General features: G+C 40.1%; 1 protein-coding gene across 4 annotated transcripts in view; it reads left to right on the top strand.

The window, feature by feature from the left end:
* Positions 1-147: 147 nt before the first annotated feature.
* The window catches only part of DARS2 (aspartyl-tRNA synthetase 2, mitochondrial), a 31,143-nt gene continuing 15,170 nt past the window's right edge, over positions 148-16,120 (top strand). The window contains exons 1-11 of one of the 4 annotated variants that reach the window (XM_019425248.2): positions 148-831; positions 1,497-1,596; positions 3,276-3,342; positions 5,815-5,916; positions 6,313-6,408; positions 8,432-8,555; positions 9,225-9,271; positions 11,223-11,329; positions 12,123-12,192; positions 13,606-13,785; positions 15,338-15,445. In XM_019425248.2, coding sequence (XP_019280793.2) covers positions 708-831; positions 1,497-1,596; positions 3,276-3,342; positions 5,815-5,916; positions 6,313-6,408; positions 8,432-8,555; positions 9,225-9,271; positions 11,223-11,329; positions 12,123-12,192; positions 13,606-13,785; positions 15,338-15,445 — 1,125 coding nt within the window. In that variant the 5' untranslated portion in view covers positions 148-707. The remainder of the gene's footprint in view (positions 832-1,496; positions 1,597-3,275; positions 3,343-5,814; positions 5,917-6,312; positions 6,409-8,431; positions 8,556-9,224; positions 9,272-11,222; positions 11,330-12,122; positions 12,193-13,605; positions 13,786-15,337; positions 15,446-16,120) is intronic. The other 3 variants (XM_019425230.2, XM_019425236.2, XM_019425257.2) reach the window with 3 other exon arrangements.

Below are 16,120 nucleotides of genomic sequence, written 5' to 3'. Positions count from 1 at the left end.
GCGCGAAGTTAAGTCTTCAGCGTTCTTCTATCTACGCGAAGCTTTCCTTCAAATTTCCGCCCATAGTAAACATGGCGGCGGCAACTCTGCTCTGATTGGTTGAACTTGGGTGCTCGCGGAGCCGAATGAGAAGCGCTAGGCTCCCAGCAGTGATCTGGGTGTGGGTTCGGGCCCTGAGAAGGTTTTGTGTTTGGGGTTTGCTCGCCCTCCCTTTTTTTGAAGACCGGAGGCCGACCGCCAGGTGTGAGCGATTTGAAACCTGAGGCTGAGTTCCTTTCTGTTTTCCGTTCTGCCTGCGGGAACCTTTGGGGAAGCGTGGAAGGAAAGGAAGGGCGTGCGCTTGGTGACCGGCCCCTTCCTCTGCATGGTCGCGGAGTCCCGCCCTGCCGTGCTGTGTGGAATGGTTTTCGGCTCTTCTGGCCGCAGTTTGGTTTGTTAGAAGTGGAAACTGATGCATTGAGGGTGGAAAAAAGGTCTTTCCCCTATCCGCTCTCCAAGGACGCTAAAGAACTTGCAGATTTGTCTAGTTTCTAGACACGTGTACTGGAATGTTCAGCGGAAAATGGCTTAAATGTTGGAGAAGAGAGCAGGAACTCCTAGCATTTTAAGGGATTTGTGTATATTTCCTAAACTGACTTTTGACCACCATCCAACACCGGCAACTTGGGATTCGTAAGCGTCTCTCGCCATCCTGCTGCGGTTCCAACATGTTCTCCTGTTGGTTAAGTCGGCTGTGCAGGGGTTTATCCACACCCACCGGAAGGGTCACCCACCTGATCCAGGGCTCTCTCTCCAGAAGACTGATGCTCAGTTCACAGAGGAGAATTCCAGGTTGAAAGCAGTGAAGAGCTCTGTCCTCTAAACAGTACTTCCTGTTCTCTACGGCCGGAGTGCTCTTACTCCGTTTTCCTGTAGACTTAACTGGATATCCTTATGTGTAGAGACAGATCACTCACTCCTTCCTGTCTTATAATGTAGATTTTCCCCTGGAGTTAAAAACAAAACAAACAAAGCAGAAAAGTAACCACATGAATTCTGCTTTTAGCTGATGGTACTAATAAAAAGGATTCTTAAAAAATTCTTTAATATTTGAGAATATCTTGAATAGTGTTTTCTAGTGTACAAGTGACTGGTGTCACTCTAGATTCATACTAAAGCCATTTACCGTACCATCAAACTAATGTAATTCCTAAGGTCCGATTTGGGGAAAATGTGCACTATTAAGAATAGGGTTAATTTTAGGTCTTAACACAAATGCTATCTGATCAAATTTAGATTTCCTAAGACAGGGCAAAATTTACATGAAGACCATTAATTCACTTGGCTTTTGACACAGTTGCAGGTAAATCGAATAGTGATTGAATCAAATTACAGACTTCCAACTTACTTTGTAAGTTTAATTCATTGACATGAAATACCTAAAATGAAATAATTTAGGAGTCTTTACTGTTAAGCAATTCACAAATGATCTATTTTTAATCTTTTCTGCTTTAAAGAATTGAGTAGCTTTGTTGCTCGGACCAACACGTGCGGAGAATTGCGTTCTTCTCACTTAGGCCAGGAAGTCACCTTGTGTGGATGGATTCAGTACCGAAGGTAAACTGGCTTAAGAATGCCTGGTGGTTGTTTCCCGCCCCCCCCCCCCCCCCCCCCGTCAGTTCCAAACTTTTATTAATTTTCAACCAGTCAGAACAGTACAAACTTTGTAGCCCCTGCAGGATTCTCACAATTCATTCAGTTTCAGGGTTGTTTTGAAAGACCCAAATAGAGTCACTGGCATGACATCTGTTGAAGGGTGTAATAACGAAGCATGTTCCACTGGACTGAATGTCCCTTGGCTTACTAAAGTTGAAGAGTTCCTAGGACCAGTAATTGGGAATGGGCCAGCTGGTAAGCTTCATTACCATGAAAAAAGCTTATTTTATTCCAAATTTAGGTAGAGAAAAACCCTAAAAGGATAAACAGTGATTCCTTAAGATTAAAGCCCATTTTGTTGTTCATCTCTGTATTCCAGCATGTACCTGAATAGTACATTAATTCACAATGAAGAGTTCCAAAATACATAGATTGTGTGGACTTCCTTAAGAATGTGTTCCAAATGGATGGATATTTGACCCATACATTTGGTGACTTTATCTCCTGAGCTCAAAATCTGAGGAGGCTTTCCGTACCTCCACCTGGTACTAAGGGCAGTATGAGAAATGTAGGTTGAATGCTAAAATGTTGGAATTTGAGGGATCTTTTGATGGTTTGTAGAAGTATTAAATTAGTAGTTGGACCTCCTCTAGAAATTGTATCTTTTATTTTAAGAGAAGAGTTTAGAAGCACCTGGGTGGCTCAGTTGGTTAAGTGTCCAACTCTCAATTTTGGTGCAGGTCATCGTCTCATGGTTCATGAGATCAGGACCCATATTGGACTCTGCTGATAGCACGGAGACTGCTTGGGTTCTTTCTCCCTCTCCCTCGGCCTCTCTCTCTCTCTTTCAAAATAAATAAATAGACATTAAATTCTTTAAAAAAAAGAGAGAAAAGAGTTTATACTGCTATATTTCAAAAATGACCAAGTAGATATTTCCAATATCCTAAAATATGTTCTTTGGATTTTAATATGTGGAAAGTTCCCAACTTTAGTAAAATTTTCTTATAAAGACTTAAGCCAGTGAAAATTAAAAATTTGCCTTTTGGGACACCTGGGTGGCTCAGGTGGTTAAGCGTCTGACTTTTGATTTCAGCTTAGGTCATGATCTCACAGTTGGTGAGTTCAAGCCCCACATCAGGTTCTTCTCTGACCGTGCAGAGCATGCTTGGGATTCTCTCTCTGCCCCTCCCCTTCTTGTGCACTCTCTCTCTGTCTCTCTCTCAAAATAGATAGATAGATAGATAGATAGATAGATAGATATGCAAACCATCTGGATGGCATTAGTAAGCAGTATATATAGCAGCTAAAAATTGAAATTGAAAATGAAAATTCTGGGGTGCCTGGCTAGCTCAAGTAGGCAGAGTGTGTGACTCTTGATCTCAGGGTTGTGAGTTCAAGTCCTGCCTTTAGCTTGGAATTTACTTGAAAGAAAGAAAAGAAAATGAAAAGTCGTTTTTTTTTCCATTAATTAGCTACATAGATAATTGCATGAATGTAGCTAATGAAAGCACATAATTATGTATTATAAAAACATGGAAAATTGCATGGGGTTTTTTTGTTTGTCTAATTTGTTTTGCCTGCTTACATTTTGGGTGCAGAGATTTTATCTTAACATGTTCATTTTCTTCATTGATCAGGCAGAACATCTTCCTGGTGCTAAGAGATTTCCATGGGCTTGTTCAAGTTGTCATTCCCCAGGATGAGGTAATAGTAGGTTTCCTACTGTTGTCTGAAAGCCTTTTTGATGCTGTGGTAGAATAAGCTAAGTATGTTGGAGGTTTTAAATTCAGAAGTTTATTGTTAATGAAACTAAAAACTATCGTAAGCAACACTAAGACAAATGACCAACTGGGAAAAAATATGTGCAACTCATATCACAAAGGGCTAATTTCTCTAAAGGGCTACTTCAAAACAAACAAACAAAAAGACCAGTGAACCAGTAGAAATATGAACCCAGCATATGAAAATAAAATTTATGTAAAAGAAAACGTAAGTGGCTTAATAGGCATATGAAAATATGTTCAACCTCACTCATAGGTACAAAATTGTGAATTAAAACTACACAGAATTGGGGCGCCTGGGTGGCTCAGTCGGTTAGGCGTCTGACTTTGGCTCAGGTCATGATCTCGCGGTCTATGAGTTCGAGCCCCGCGTCGGGCTCTGTGCTGACAGCTCAGAGCCTGGAGCCTGTTTCGGATTCTCTGTCTCCCTCTCTGTCTGCCCCTCCCTGCTCATGCTCTGTCTCTCTCTGTCTCAAAAATAAATAAAAACATTAAAAAAATAAAAATTAAAAAAAAAACTACACAGAATTGTCATTAAAACTGGATGGATAGCACACTGTGTTTGGGAAAACAAGTACTCATACATTCTTGTGGGGGAATACAAATTGGCACTAAGTCTACAGAGGGCAGTTTGGCAATATCAAATTAGTAAGTGTTTCAAAACATTCGTTTCATTTCCAGTTAGTTATCTTACCCCTAACCTTACACAAATGCAAATGACATAAATACAAGGTTCTTCATTACAGGAATTTTTTGTTTTTAATTTTTTAATGTTTATTTTTGAGACAGAGAGAGACAGAGCGTGAGGAGGGGAGGGGCAGAGAGAGAGGAAGACGCAGAATCAGAAGCAGGATCCAGGCTCCGAGCTGTCAGCACAGAGCCCGATGCGGGGCTCAAACCCACGAACCACGAGATCATGACCTGAGCCAAAGTCAGAGGCATAACTCACTCGAGCCACCCAGGCACCCTGTTTACAGGAATTTTTTTAATGTTTATTTATTTATTTTTGAGAGAGAGAGAGAGAGAGAGAGAGAGAGAGTGTGTGTATGCATGAGCAGGGGAAGGATAGAGAGAGAGGAAGAGAGAGAATCCAAAGCAGACTCCAAGCTGTTAGCGCAGAGCCCAGTGTGGGGCTGGAACTCATGAACTGTGAGATCATGATCTGAGCCAAAATCAGGAGTTGAACATTTAACCGACTGAGCCAACCAGACACCCCAGGATTTTTTTAATAGAAAAAAATGGGGGAAAACCTTGATGCCCCCCTAAGAAGAGACTCCTATAAGAAGTGATGTACATCGCTATAGCCGTAGAAAAAAGATGAAAGAAACTCTTTATGTGTTGATCTGGAAAAAAATCCAAAATATATTGTCAAGTGAAAAAAACAGGATACAGAAGAGCACGTAGAGTCCTATTACCTGCATAAAAAGGGATGTGTATGTGTGTTTGTTATGAAGTGTTCCTTCATATGAAACAATATGTAAGTTTCTGGTAACATTGGGTACCTCTGGGGAGTGGGACTTTTACTGTATATTTATTCGTACCCTTTGAATTTTGAATTTTGAGCCGTGTGAAGGTACTACCTGCTCAAAAAATAATTACCATTAAAATTAGATGAACTAAAAATGCCCGTGTCAGGGGCTCCTGGGTGATTCAGTCCATTGAGCATCTAACTCTTGATTTCAGCTGAGGTCATGATCTCACGGTTCATAAGTTCCAGCCCCACATCAGGCTCTGCACTGCCAGTGCACAGCCTGCATGGGATTCTTTTTCTGTGTCCTCTCTGCCCCTCCCTTGCTCACATGCACTCGCTCATTCTCTCTCGTTCTCAAAATAAACAAACATGAAAAAAAAAATAGCTCATGTGATACTTGTTGGGCAATATTGGTTTCTCTTGTAATGTTTACAAATGCTTGTATACCTAAGAAACATACGATTTATTCAGCTCTTAGTCTTTGAAGTAAGTGAAGAGCAATGAATTATCTTTCAAGAATGAGGATCCAGAGCATAGCTAACCCAGGAGAATTCCTTTCATTTGTACTCCATTATTGCTATTGGATTTAACTGCCCCCAAGACTAACTCTGGAGACAGTTGCCTTAAAAGTATGTAGGAATTGTTTACATCCATCATTCTCCTCATTTTCCTTTAAGGAAAAAATTTTTAAACTCTTACCTAATAGTTTTACTGGCTGTGTTCTATGGAGTCAAAATGGGGATGTCATTTACCAAAGTCTTTAATAAAGTCATTAAGGGCAGCCCCAGGATTTATGGCAGTATTTAAGGACAGTAGTTAAGCCGTGAGTATTTCTATTTCCATAAATCATAGACTACTGTAGTTACTACGTATTCCTTTAAGTTCATGTGTTCGTCAGAACTGTTTTCCTCTCTTATTCTATAGTCCGCTGCTTCTGTGAAGAAGATTTTATGTGAAGCCCCAATGGAGTCTGTGGTGCAAGTATCCGGGATGGTAATTTCCCGACCTCCAGGACAAGAGAATCCAGTGAGTAGTTTAGAAACCGTGTATAAATTTGACCTGTATATATTTGCACTGTCTGCACATTCAGCAAGAGACTGAGCACCTGCTAGACATCAGGCACAAAAAGCTCTGCAAGTTCTACGAATGATCCTACAGATTCCAAATCTTCACCACAAACACACACCTGTGCAGATGGTCATGTTAAGACATCTGTTAATGAGCACATCGACCACAGACATGCATAAGAATGTCAAAATCTGGCACACACATTTATGCTTTGGATTATGTGCTCTAAGCACCTACACAGTTTACATATGTAAATGTAAATAAGTGCATGTGTCTTACAGATGTTCACTGTGTACATGTCCTGATGAGTGATTTTTTAAACATAGGTCTCTTCTGTCTGTCTCTCTCTTTAAGAAAATGCCAACAGGTGAGATTGAAATCAAAGTTAAATCAGCTCAACTTCTGAATGCCTGCAAGAAGCTGCCCTTCGAAATTAAGGACTTCGTGAAGGTGCCATCCTTTGTTATTAAAAAATAATAGAGTATCTAGAAAATGTTGATAACCAGTAAAGTGTTTTCAGAGTTTTTAAAAGAAAAAGTTTAAAACACAAAATCAAGTGTTTTATTGTAGATGTACTGTGAAGTGTTCTTTTTCTTTATAATCTTTTTTTTTAAGTTTATCTATGTATTTTGAGAGAGAGAGAGAGAGAGCATGCAAACAGAGGAGAGAGAGAGAGAGAGAGAGAGAGAGAGAGAGAGAGCGTGCAAACAGAGAAAGTATCCCCAGCTCCACTAACAGCACAGAGCCTGATGCCGGACTCAATCCCACAAACAGTGAGATCATGACCTGGGCGGAAATCTAGAGTCAGACGCTTAGCCGACTGAGCCACCCTAGGTGCCCCTGAAGTTTTCTCTTCTATTCCTCTGTGAACTGTTCTGAAATAGCAACAATGCATTAAGCTGTTGCAGTTCCTTAACACCCATGCTGCTTTTTCAGACAGCTTGAAACATGGTTCTACCTTTAAGACTTGAGCTGTTATTTTCAAGTTTTTTATTGCTTCTGTTTTACATTTTGAAGGAAAATTTGTGTCAAGCTTGGAAATAGTCAGATGGCATGGGGGGATCCTGCATTTTTAAGTTTAAGCCTCTAACAGTGATAAAACATTTCCTTGACTTCCCAAGCATATAAATCTGATTATTGCAATTTAGGATGTTCTTTGCCAAAGTTTGAGGGGCTGTTGGAGCTAAATAGCTCTGGGGAGTACACCCAGATAATCTGGAGCTTTGTCACAATTATTTACAGTTCTAGATGTATATACATCTAATTTGTAAACTGATCTATGAAAAGGTTTTTAAATTGATTGCATAGTCACTTAGTGTTACATTTAAGTTCTCAAAACTTAATCTTTTAAGTAGAAAAAGCAATGTAATTACAGGGTTGATCTTTCTGTGGGGGAGGAAAAAGGAAATCCAGTTTTTCCCCCAGCTAAGCTTTCAGAACGAAGTGACAGTTCTTCTATTATCAAAGAAATAAGCTATTTGAGGAAAAAGGACTTAAAAAAAGTTGTCAGCACAGAGAGAGATGCAGAGATTTACAGGCTTGAAAATAAGCAGACCTTCTCACCAGTTCCGATGCATTGAGCCATGGAGATTGTGTCCCCTTGCATTTCTTCTACCTGTAGTCCAACTCAGGTGATAATGTCATAGCTGTTTGCACTCTGCTGTGTATTTAAAAAAAAATTTTTTTTAATGTTTATTTATTTTTGAGACAGAGAGACACACAGCATGAGCAGGGAAGGGGCAGAGAGAGAGGGAGACACAGAATGTGAAGCAGGCTCCAGGCTCTGAGCTGTCAGTACAGAGCCCGACGTGGGGCTCGAACTCACGAACTGTGAGATCATGACCTGAGCCGAAGTCGGAAGCTTAACCGACTGAGCCACCCAGGCGCCCCTGCTGTATATTTTTAAAAAATCTTTTAAGTCTTCAAATATTTTTGTCAAGACTCAACTGTGGGCTTAAATGAATGGATAAATGTTTAGTGAGAGTAGGCAAATTGCAATCAGTAAAAGGTAACAATAATAATAGTAAAAAAAAATAATGTAAAATCTATGCTAGTAACAAACTTAGCAGCTGTCAGAATTAAGAATGGTGTTCTAGAGGCACCTGAGTGGCTCAGGCGGTTGAGCATCCGACTCTTGATTTCAGCTCAGGTCATGGTCCCAGGGTCCCAAGGACACAAGGTTGTGGGATTGAGTCCCAAGTTGGGCTCCACACTAAGTGCAGAGCCTGCTTAAGATTCTCTGTCCCTCTCCCTCTCCTCTCTCTCTCTCTAGCCCTCTACCCCTGCTCATTATCTCTCTCTCTAAAATAAAGGAAATGAAATATAAATAAATAAAAAAGAATGGTGTTGTATTTATTCACAAATGGTGGAAACTAAAGATAAAACTGAAGTTTTTGAAAAGTCAAGCTCTGCATTAAATATCTTTTTAGTATTCAAAAAATGTTTGAACATAAAACTCTTTAAATTTGTATAGAAAACAGAGGCTCTTCGTTTGCAGTACCGCTACTTAGACTTGCGCAGTTTCCAAATGCAGTACAACCTGCGACTGAGATCCCGGATGGTCATGAAAATGCGGGAATATCTCTGTAATCTACATGGTAAGGGACACCTCGATGAGCTTTTCAGCATGTCTTCTGTTTTCGTCAGCAGTTTTATCGTGTCCTCTCTTTAGCATCATTGGGTCTCAAGTTGCCAGAGGTCTGGAATTCATTTAATGTGTAAAGCAGTTTTTGAAGAAAGGTTTATTTCCAAGTGTTGTGTCTTAGAGCATAATTTAGCTCTCTGTTAGGTCACAAATACAGCCGTTTAAAGGTGATGTCTTGAAGGTGGGACAGCCCTTTGGCTGTTATCTCTAAGTTTTCTTAATTCTTTATCATGCTTATACTAATTTGTTAAGAGCTCAGAAATGTCCTGTGAATTAAACTAGACTCTTCATTCAGTCCTGGGTTTTTTTTCCTACTATGTTTACATTATTTTTACTATACTAGCAGAACATTTAGAAAACCAAAACAGTTCAGTAGACAAGAATCCATCAAATAGTTAGAATTATTTCATGACAAAAGTGTCACTTCATGAACCAAATAGGGTTTTATGAAAATCTTCAGCTTCCTTTTTGGATGTGTGGAAATCAGTATTCAGTAGGCATGGTAACTTATTTCAGTCAAAATTCCTAATTAAAATGTAGCCTCAGATTTGTTGAATTGAATCGTAGACAACATATTTGACAAATTCCTATGTGTTAAATTCTGATGCTTCTCTCTTTTTAGGGTTTGTGGATATAGAAACACCAACATTGTTTAAGAGGACTCCAGGGGTATGTATATTCCTTAAATCAGCCTACTAACAATATCCTACTAGTTATGAAATTGGACCACTTTGTTTTTATATTCACTTGGCTATATTTTTTCCATATATTTTACTGCCTCAAGATGGTCATATTAACTAGGTTTGGGTGTTGTTTTTTTAATTTTTTTTTATGTTTATTTATTTTTAAGAGAGAGAGAGAGACAGAGCACAAACAGGGGAGGGGCAGAGAGAGGGAGACACGGAATCTGAAGCAGGCTCCAGGTTCTGAGCTGTCAGCACAAAGCGCGACTCAGGGCTTGAACTCATGAGCCATGAGATCATGACCTGAGCTGAAGTCACATGCTTAACCGTCTTCCACCTAGGTGCCCCTAGGTTTTGTTAAGAATTGAGAAAGTTGGGGGCCCCTGGGTGGCTCAGTTGGTTAAGCGTTTGACTCTTAGGTTTCAGCTCAGGTCATGATTTCAAGGTCATGAGATTGAGCCCTGGCTCTGTGCTGAGTGTGGAGCCTGCTTTGGATTTTCTCTCTCTCTGCCCCTCCCCTACTTGTGCTCTCTCTGTCTCTCTCTCCCTCCCTCCGTTCTCTCTCTCTCTCTCTCTCTCTCAAATAAATAAATAAGCATTTCTTTAAAATTAATAATAATGAATTGTTTCCTTAAAAATAAACCCCTTGTTCATTAAGAACTGACATTTTTTTTTTAACATTTATTTTTTGAGAGAGAGAGCATGAGCGGGGGAGGTGCAGAGAGAGAGAGAGAGAGAGAGAGAGTCACAGAATCTGAAGCAGGCTCCAGGCTCCGAGCTGTCAGCACAGAGCCCAGCGTGGGGCTTGAACTCACGAACCATAAGATCATGACCTGAGCAGAAGTCAGACGCTTTACTGACTGAGCCACCCAGGCGACCCAAGAATTAAAATTTCTAAACATTGGTATTTACTCTATTTATACAGTCTATGGACTTATAAAACTGTAGTTTAATTTTAAAAAGCAGTCAGTGGGGTGCCTGGGTGGCTCAGTCAGTTGAGGGTCTAACTCTTGATTTTGGCCCAGGTCATGATCCCAGGGTCATGAGATTGAGCCCCACATTGGGCCCCACGCTGAACGAGGAGCCTGCTTGACATTCTGTCTCTCTCTGTCTCTCTGTCCCTCGACCCCACTTGCACTCTCACTCTCTCTAAAATAAAAACATTTGAGGGGCACCTGGGTGGCTCAGTCGGTTAAGTGTCTGGCTTCAGCTCATGTCATGATCTCATGGATTGTGAGTTCGAGCCCCACGAAGGGCTCTGTGCTGACAGAGCCTGGAGCCTGCTTCAGATTCTGTGTCTCCCTCTCGTTTCCCCTCCCCAACTTGAGCTCTCTCTCTCTCTCTCTCTTTCTCTCTCTCAAAAATAAATAAACATTTAAAAACTTTAAAAATAAAAGAATTTTTTTTTAAAAAGCAGTTAGCAATTATTGGAAAGGAATTGCACAAAATTCTTTAAGCTAGTAACAGAATTCGAAAATCATTTCAACAAGCATACATTTATTACCTACCAGGTGCAAACATAGTTTAAAGCCTACTATGTGCAAGCCTTTTGGGGGACTAAAGGATAAGCAAGAAATGATCTGTCATTGATCTTTAGTTAATTTCTTTTTTTTTTTTTAATTTTTTTTTCTTTTAATGTTTGTTTATTTCTGAGACAGAGAGAGACAGAGCATGAGTGGGGGAGGGGCAGAGAGAGAGGGAGACACAGAATCAGAAGCAAGTTCCAGGCTCTAAGCTGTCAGCGCAGAGCCTGACGCGGGGCTCGAACTCACAAACCGTGAGATCATGACCTGAGCCGAAGTCAGTTGCCTAACTGACGCCCGCCCTCCTAGGCTCCCCGATCTTTAATTTCAGTGATGAGCTGAAGTATTAACTTCCACCAGGCCTTAGGTTTGATTTTGTTAACAATATTTCTGCTCTCCTTCTCTCATTAAAAGGGTGCAAAAGAGTTTGTAATACCATCCAGGGAACCTGGAAAGTTTTATTGTCTCCCTCAGAGTCCTCAACAGTTTAAGCAGCTTCTGATGGTTGGTGGTTTAGACAGGTGAGCTCTATTGCTAGTAGTTCGTTGTCAGAAAAAGAAAGGGGAGGGAGGTGGAGAGGAGAAAAGGGAACACAAAATATCTGATCTCTTAAAAGAAGTTAGGAAATGTGTGAGCATTTGGAAAATACTTGTAAAATACCCTAAACGTTATAGTCGTTATTGAGTAAAGATTTTTTGGGTGGCCACCATATGCAAAGCTCTATGCTAGTAGATGTGCAGGGAATTAGAAACCAAAAAGAATAGGTTTCGCTCTCCAGGAGTTAATGAATGTAGTAAGACAGAGTAATAAATAAAACCAACTGTGATAGAACCCAAAAATAAGTTTGTTAAGGGTTGCAAACCTGGTATAAAGAGGTTTGAAATGATATTGTTTTGGGAAATAGGAAAAAAATCTTTGTGGGCGAGGCCTTCTGGGATAATGCAGGGTCTCAGCAGATAAAGATGAGAATGGGAACGGCCTGGCACAAGCCATGGAGCGACAAGTGTTTCACTTTGGCCAAAGCAAAGCAAAGCAAAGAGCGTGTGTAAAGCACTATAGACTGCCTTGCATGCCAGTCTAATATATGAATATCAGAAGGTGCCCTTGTATATTTTTAAGACAACGTATAGTTTCTTGTGGGTCTGCTGTATATCTGCTTAGATTAGAGCATCATAAAGAATTTTTAAATTTCTTATGTTCCTCCAGGTACCATTATTAATTGATTTCATAGACTGCACTGCCATGAACTTTTGGGGAAAAGTATGTGTATCTTCCTAGAATCATGCCTCAAATCGTGCTATTTTTCAATTGTAGGTATTTTCAGGTTGCCCGATGTTATCGAGATGAAGGTTCGAGACCAGACCGACAGCCCGAGTTTACTCAGGTACTAAGTTATGTTCACTTTTGTCTCTCACTTACTCAGCCTTGCTATGGCCACGCATTTCAAGACCGGGCCGTAATTTCATACACAGGCTATACCTTGTTCTATTGCACTCCCCTCTCGCATGCTTCACGGACATCGCCTCGTTTACAGGTTGAGGGTTGTGGCAGCCCCGGGTGGAGCAAGTATCCGCACGGATTTTCCAATGGCATTTGTTCACTTTGAGTCTTTGTGTCACGTTTTGGGTAATCCTTGCAGTACTTCAAACTTTTCATGAATATTATATTTGTTTTGGTGATCTGTGACCAGTGCGACTCACTGAAAGCTCAGATGATGCTTAGCATTTTTTTTAGCAATAAAGTGTTTTTAATTAAGGTGTATACATTCTTTTAGACATAATGCTATTGCACACTTAATAGACTACACTATAGTGAAGCATGCCTTTTTTTTTAAGTTTTATTTATTTATTTTGAGAGTGAGAAAGACATGGGATAGAGGGGCAGAAAGAGAGGGAGAGAGAGAGAATCCCAAGCAAGTTCAGCACTGTCAGCACAGAGCCCGATGTGGGGCTTGAACCCATGAACCGTGAGATCATGACCTGAGACGAAACCAAGAGTTGGTGGCTTAATCAACTGAGCCACCCAGGTGCCCTAAACATAACTTTTATATACAGTAGGAAACCAAAAAATTAATTTGACCAACTTTATTGTGATATTCACTTTCTTGCCATGGTCTGGAACCAAACCCACAATATCTCTAGTGTATGCCGGTGCTTTACTGCTCATTACATTTATTCATCAGATGTTTAATTAAACTAACCTGCAGTTGAGACACTAATGGTTTAATTTTTGATCCATTCCATATGTCCGTTTTATAAGGAGTATAGTCATCAACTAAGAAATGCCAGAGATACCAACAGTGTTTTAATGGCCATGGTAGGATAAAGTTCTTAAAACAAATCTCGTACATTACGAATCAACAATTCTGTATGTTGGTATTTAATCTGTTTAATCTTTGGACTCATCGAATCTATCATGATTTGATTGTTGTATGATACCATGTTAATCAGTATGGTGAAGTGCAAAAATCATAAGCTTTGGAGTTGGCCAGACTTGGAATCAAATGCATCTTCACTATTTACTAACTGCATGTACACAGGCAAGTTACGTAGCCTCTCCCAGCCTTCAGCTGTGAGAATAGCGATGAGAACTAAGCAAGCTGATATTTGTAAAGCATTCACACAATGCCTGACATAAAACAGATGTACGGTAATATTTGTCCCCCCAACCTTCATCCACGCATTAAGTATTTTTATACAGAATCCTGTGGTAACTTGAAACCAGAGAAATATATAAATATGTACATATTAATATCATGGCTGTTTAAGTTAGTTTCCATATGTTATTTTGGTTTCAGATTGACATAGAGATGTCTTTTGTAGACCAGATTGGAATCCGGAGTCTAATTGAGGGCTTGCTCCAGTATTCCTGGCCCAGTGATAAAGATCCTGTGGCGGTTCCTTTTCCTTCTATGACTTTTGCTGAGGCATTGGCCAGCTATGGAACTGATAAACCCGACACTCGCTTTGGGATGAAGGTACCTCTCTTCACTTTTCCAAGACTCTGCCCCACATAGTCCTAGTCTTTTAAACCACTTTGAAATTTACAACAAATTATACACACTGTTACATTTTTTGTTGTTAATCTTAGCCTTGTTACCAAGCTACAGCAAGAGAGAATAATAGCCCATTAAAACTGTAGTAATTTTTTTCTGTCTACTGTATTCTAAGACCCATTTCTAAGAGCATGGTTCTTGCTATAAAGTTTTTATTACTGAGAATTTATTAATTATGTGGATGTTAGCGGTAACTTGAAAGGAAAAAAAAAGCCCTATTCTTTCCTCTTCAATTTTTCTTAGGCTAAAATGACACTTGGAAGACAGATGATTAAGAGTTACTCTTTTTTGGGGCGCCTGGGTTGCTCAGTCGGTTAAGCATCTGACTTCGGCTCAGGTCATGATCTCACAGTCCATGAGTTCAAGCCCCGCGTCGGGCTCTGTGCTGACAGCTCAGAGCCTGAGCCTGCTTCACATTCTGTGTCTCCCTCTCTCTCTGACCCTCCCCCATTCATGCTCTGTCTCTCTGTCTCAAAAATAAATAAACATTAAAAAAAAATTTTTTTTTTAAAAAGAGTTATTCTTTTTCCCTAGCCTATAAAGACCTCAAACATATGGAAATGTTTATTCAAAGTATCAAAATCTACACATTTTTAACTAAGGTTAAGGGTCATATTTCTATAGAGCAGTTTCCATTAGCAAAGCCTCTCATTCATTTGTTCTTGGGAACAGCCCTTCATGTCTGTCATGCTGGTGACATTTCTGTGTCCCATTTCTCAGTGCACATTCCTTAGAAGTTGAAGTTCTACTTCGTCTATAAATAGGCAGCATTAGGATGTCTTAGGATGAAAAATATATAATATACAAAGTCCTAACTAACAGCTTACAGCTGTCAACTTCAGCACTCTTTATTTCTTCTTTTGTAATGTGGAATAGTGGTTCTTTTTTTTTTTTTAATTTTTTTCATGTTTATTTCTTTATTTTGAGAGAGAGACAGTATGTGGGCACACACGAGTGGGAGGAGGGCAGAGGGGGAGGAGGAAGAGAGAGAATCCTAAGCAGGCTCCATCCACACTGTTAAGCGCAAAGCCCGGCTCAGGGCTCAAGCTCATGAACCATCATCAACCGAGATTTTGAGCTGAGATTAAGAGTTGGATGTTCACTCGACTGAGCCACCCAGGTGCCCCTGTTAAGTCAGACTTCTTAGGTTAAATTCTGGCTCTGCCACCCACCAGCTGTGTCATCGTGGCTGATTTAGTGTCCTCTCTGTGCCTTGGTTTCCTCATATGTTACATGGGAAAAATGAGAGTACCTATCTTAGAATCTGTTGTACTGATTAAATGAATTAATAATAATGAATAATACATTAGAATATTAACCCTTGTCATGGTGCCCAACGCATGGTAAACACTATGAATGCACTCTATAAATGTTAACAAGATCTACTGGGTTCTTTAGAATCTTGTTTGTAAACGTTTTTGAGATAAAAATCACTTCACTTTTTACTTACCCTTTTTTGTTGCCCATTTTATAGATTGTAGATATTAGTGATGTGTTGAGAAACACAAAGGTTGGATTTCTTCAAGATGCACTTAGTAAACCCCAAGGAACGGTCAAGGCCATATGTATCTCTGAAGGAGCAGTAAGTCATGTACAGTTCTGTTTCTCTAGAGCGTATATTTGGGAAGTAGATATGTTCAACAGTGGCACATTTAAACTTCAAGAAGAACAATTCTTTTCATAAGAATATATATTTTCATATGAAGTCTAATAGTGTCCCCAAAACTGTAAGTGGAGAATAAAACCTTGTGAGTATGAGTTTGCACTCCAGATCTAGAGGTTTTTTTCCTCCTTTTAAAAAATGCCATAAAGTACTCCTCTACTTCATCTGGGCTCATTCCCACCAGTGATGAGCATGAAATTGTGTTCATACCCTGGCTCCAGCCTCAGTTTATCCAAAGACTCCCAGCCCCTATCAGCTCCAGCACTTGCATGTTGGTTCTCAGTCTTCCCAGGGCTCTGGTCTTGTCTGCGTTCAGACAGGGGAGGAGAAAAGAAGTGATGCTGTGAAAAGCAAAAGACAAAAAACAAGGGCAGGAGAAGGAATGGTTGGTCTAGGCGAACACTGACCCTGAAGCGATGAGACACGTCTGTTTTCTGGAGTTACCCCACCTGTGCTGAACGTAGTTTAATAAGAGGGGTTCCAGAAGTTCTTTGAAGAAAACTACTAGTTTGAAAGACTACTTGTTTGTATACTGGAGCATATTAGTGTATTCAAAATGGGAATGAGAATTCAGTCTCATTACTTTTTATTCAC

The sequence above is a fragment of the Panthera pardus genome, unplaced genomic scaffold (genome assembly GCF_024362965.1).
Source record: "Panthera pardus isolate Hobbes unplaced genomic scaffold, ASM2436296v1 HiC_scaffold_21, whole genome shotgun sequence".
Classification (NCBI taxonomy): Eukaryota; Metazoa; Chordata; class Mammalia; order Carnivora; family Felidae; genus Panthera; species Panthera pardus.
This window is presented reverse-complemented; position numbering and strand designations above follow the sequence as displayed.